Genomic DNA, 4,741 nt, shown 5'->3' on the forward strand with positions numbered 1-4,741 from the left:
AAGACTAAAATAGCCCCTCATACTTTAATATGCTCCAATTTCATCTTTAATTTAATTTAACCTCAATTGGACCTCAAATTTCACAAATTATTCAATTTTGACCAAAATTTTTTTTTTTCAAAAAATTTTTTTTGCCGCCGGTTTCCGGCGTTGACTTTTCGATTTTTTTTTTCTTTCGGATTTTTTCGCCAGTCTCCAGCGTTCACCTTTTTTTTTATTTTTTTTTCTCTCTTATGTAACATTTTATTTTTCGTTTAAACAACAATATTGCTGTGATTGACAATAATATTAACTATATTACTGTTAAACACAGTAAAGTTAACTAAATTACAGTTTAACACAGTAATATTACTATATTAATCTCTAGCATAGTAATATTAACACAACAAAACTCATTATTATTGTGTAATAGAGTAGTAATATTAATATGTTGACTGTTCAACAAATGTAAACATAATAAAAAGCCAAAAGAATTAATATTACTGTGAGTGACAGTAATATTACTATAACAACAGTAATATTACCGTCAACCACAATAATATTACAATAATAGACAGTAATATTATTACGTTACTCCGTGAATAACTCAAACAAACAAACAAATCCAAACAAAATAATAACATTGATGTGGTTGACATCAATATTACTATAACAACAGTAATATTACCGTCAACCATAGTAATATTATTGTGTTTACAGTAATATTACAATAATAGACAGTAATATTATTACGTTACTCCGTGAATAACTCAAACAAAACAAAAAATCCAAAAAAATAATAATATTGATGTTGTTGACAGTAATATTATTGTGTTTACAGTTATTTTACTGTCAACGACAGTAATATAATTACGTTGACTTGTCAACAAATAAAAAAAAAATAAAAAAAATAACAAAAAAAAAAAAAAATTACGTTAATTTACTGTCAACGGCAAAACAATTACATAAATGTATTGTCAACTGCAGTACAATTACATTAACTAATTGCAATTGACAATATAATTACGTTAATTTACTGTCAGTGACAGCACAATTATGGTCAACGTTTAGCGGCGGACGTAAAAAAAAGAAAAAAAAAAAAGAAAACTAAAAAAAAATACTAAAAAAAGTCAACGCCGGTCAATGCCGGAATCCGGCTGCAAAACAAAAAGTTTTTGAAAAAAAAAAGTCAAAATTAAATTGTTGTGGTCAAAATTGGATTTTTGTGGACAAAATTGATTAAATTGGGGTTACAAATTACAATTAAGAATTGGATATAAAGGATTGTGGTAATATTGGCATATACATGAATATTTCCTTTTTTTATAATAAATATTAAATGGATGAACTTATTGATGAAAGAAATATAGTCCCTAAACCTAGAATAATAGAATAATAAAAATATTTGATTGGAGACTTATGCACAAAAACCCCTTTCAATTAAATGGACTCTAAAGCAAAACGTACTGCCAACAAACTTTCTATATTTTACTAATCAAATACTCATGTCCTAACAAATCTGCCCAAAAGTTGGTTTAATAAATATCTCAATCTCAAATAAATGACTGCACTGAGTGAGAAATCTTCTGTTCCGTTGGTACTTATTTCCTTAATAACTGATTAAATGAATTCAATTTAATACAAACATAAGTAAATTGAAACTAGACACTCATCTCAAAGGAAGTATAGATGTTGGACTTGTACAATGATCTTTGCACAACACACATTTTCATTCACACACAAATTATATTAAACCAACTTCTCATCTCCATTTATCCTCTCTTTCACTCCACATTCATTCGTCGCGATAACATTTTAAGTCCAGCCTCCAAATCGCTTAGAGTGATTGTCAATAGTTCATCACCTGTCGAATCCAAATTCAGCCTCGAATCAAGATTCTCTCTAGCATTGTTCAGCATATGATCAACCAAACCTCCATTCAGTTTGTTCCGCAGCTTCTCAGTAGAGTTCTTCTCTATCAATTCAAGAATAGCACCAGAAGTACACGAGGGATGCAACTTAAATCCGAACAGTCGACTCTTCTCATCTTGCTTGCTCATCTTTATCTTCAGCATCTGCGCAAGATCTTTGCATGTAAAATCATCAAATGTGAAAAAGTGAGAAACTCTTCGGCAAAATCCCTCGTTCGAAGAGAAAACACGCTTCATCGGCTCGGTATAGCCAGCAAAAATGACCACAATATTTCCATCTTCCAAAACAGACATTATCTCTTCCAATGCCTCCACACCATAGTCTTGGGTATGACCAGCGCTCCGCTCGGGTGCTAAACGGTATGCTTCATCCACGAACAAAGTCCCCCCCATTGCCTCTTCGATCTGCAAAAGCATCAATCCAAAATTATTAAAACATCGAAGAAGCTTTAAGAACATTACGGAACATTAAAAATTTTCATACTTTCTTTCTAGTCTTTGGTCCGGTTTGTCCAATATATTCTCCTACCAAATCCGATCTTTGCACTTCGGTTACACTATCAGAAGAAAGTACACCAACAGATTGAAGTAGTTTGCCTAGGATTCGTGCTACGGTTGTCTTACCTGCACAATAAATACTCAAAGATCCAATTAGAAAAAAACAATCCTTATAAATAAAAACACTGAAAGATATATAAGGAAAATTCATCGAAAATACCTGTCCCGGGATTTCCAAGGAATGCCATATGAGGTGCTTTTCTTGGTCCAAGATTTACTCCCATGGCACGACGCTTCTCATCCATGAGCATTCCTTTTGCCCATGTCTTGAGCTGTCGTTTAAGCTCACGAAGTCCGACTATCTTGGATAGTTCACGTTCAAACTCATCCATCTTTCCATTTATTCCATCACGTTTCACCAAGCAATTAGCATTGCTCTCTGACAATGTTTTCACTGTCAAGTAGTTTTTCGATCGCAGTGCATAACAAGTAGCAAGTTGTAATGGAGTCATGAGGTTCTGCGAGAAGGTGCAAAAATGAAAAACTCGATAGAAAAATAAGTTACTTGTACATAGCTAAATTTAAAAAAATTGGATACACAAGTAGAAGATAGTAGTACATTTGTTGTAGCTTTAGAATAGGCACCACGATTAAGAAGCATCGTGACTGCCTCGTTATATCCATTCTTAGCTGCTACGTGCAACGGGGTCTCACCATTCTGCAATAGCCAATTAAATTAAATGAAGCAACATATATATATATATATATATAGCATGAAAAATTAATATATATGATATGGTTATCTTTTGAAACAATTGCAATTAAATATTTTCGGGGTACGTACGACATTCTTAGCTTCCATCTCCGCTATTCCTTGTCCTTCCCAGTCGAGCAAATACTCTATTATCTCGACTCTATTGAAACTAGCAGCCATATGTAATGGTGTTTGTAACATCTGCACCCAAAAACACAAGTCTATAATAGCAACCTAGCTAGTGAAAACGAAGGATTTATTTGATGAACCACTAAACAGCATATTGTAACTGCAAGCTAGCTAAGGCATTTACATAATTATATTTTCGCTATAAACGAATTAAGGCTCAAGGGCATTAGAATCACACTAGTTTAGGGAGTACTGAGAAGTCGAATGGCTAATATTTTTCTACAATCGAAAAAAAAAAAAAAAGATTAAGGAAGTAATATTCGATATACCAAAAATTCCCCAGAAACTTATGTAGGCTTTAATTTGTAAATTGAGGGATATCAAAGGTATTTTTTTGTAACATGAGACCAAAAATATCTTAGTCGTAAATGAGGGAATAAAAATTGTACTCCCTCCGTTCCTAAATAGGTTTTCACTAATTAATGAAAAAATAGTGTTGGAGAGTTAATAAATGTATAATTAAAAAAAATATGTAATTAATGCATCATTGAAATTGTAAAGCGACAAATAATATGGAACAAAAGAAACTCTCAAAAGAGACAAATATTGTAGAACAAATGGAGTATTTTTGTGTAATTATACTTTTTATGATGCTAAATTTTATAATCAAGTTTAAAACGATAGATTAATCTCAAACTCATTGAACAAAATTAAATTTTATAATCAAGTTCGTACTGCAACTACGTACCATCCGCCGATTCTGAACGCATGATCACATCCAAAAATCTCAACTTTCGGAAATGTTTAATTTCACGTAAAACTATATATTATCAATGTAACAATGTCATATCTAGAATAATCAATAGAAATCCGTATCACGTGCTCGAAGAGATCGAAAGATGATCATCTGGTTCAATGTACGCACTACCTTTTTTTTTTAATATATAATTCTTCTATGTTCAGAAAACAAATTAAGATTTATAGTAATATTGAAAATACATGGCATGCATTTGATCCGATTATGGGCCTCAATGAAATTTGTAGTCGCTCAAGAATAACAACAATATATGTATATATATATAGATATATATCATGTGATCAGTAAACAAAGAAAATCTTACAGGACGGTTTGTTTGATTAAGAAGAGAAGGATTGTGTTGAAGTAATGTCTGCAAGGCAACGAGATCTCCGGACTTTGCGCATTCATGAATGGTGATGGATGTATTTCTTTCAGACAACTGACCTAAGTTCTTGCCTCGATCAGTCTTCATCTCTTCCCAATCTAATTAACTTAATTATATGTATGTATATATATATGCTCTCGTTAAAGAAATATGAAGAAAACCGATCAAAGATATATGAACTTTTTTGTATATATGGAGAAATCGTTGTGGTTATATATTCTTGATCGATCTATTATATATTGCGTTGTTCTCTCAGCTGTGTAAGT

General features: G+C 31.8%; 1 protein-coding gene across 1 annotated transcript; it reads right to left on the reverse strand.

Moving 5' to 3' along the window:
• Positions 1-1,554: 1,554 nt before the first annotated feature.
• Positions 1,555-4,741, reverse strand: LOC105969259 (ribulose bisphosphate carboxylase/oxygenase activase, chloroplastic-like). Its single transcript, XM_012994007.2, has 6 exons — positions 4,413-4,741; positions 3,253-3,363; positions 3,028-3,126; positions 2,629-2,926; positions 2,395-2,534; positions 1,555-2,315 (listed from the first exon to the last, which is right to left on the reverse strand). Exons 1-6 carry the CDS (start codon positions 4,560-4,562, stop codon positions 1,764-1,766), a joined length of 1,350 nt encoding a protein of 449 aa, XP_012849461.2. The 5' UTR covers positions 4,563-4,741; the 3' UTR covers positions 1,555-1,763.

Source organism: Erythranthe guttata, chromosome 10, assembly GCF_056151865.1.
Source record: "Erythranthe guttata isolate IM_541 chromosome 10, IM_541, whole genome shotgun sequence".
NCBI lineage: Eukaryota > Viridiplantae > Streptophyta > Magnoliopsida > Lamiales > Phrymaceae > Erythranthe > Erythranthe guttata.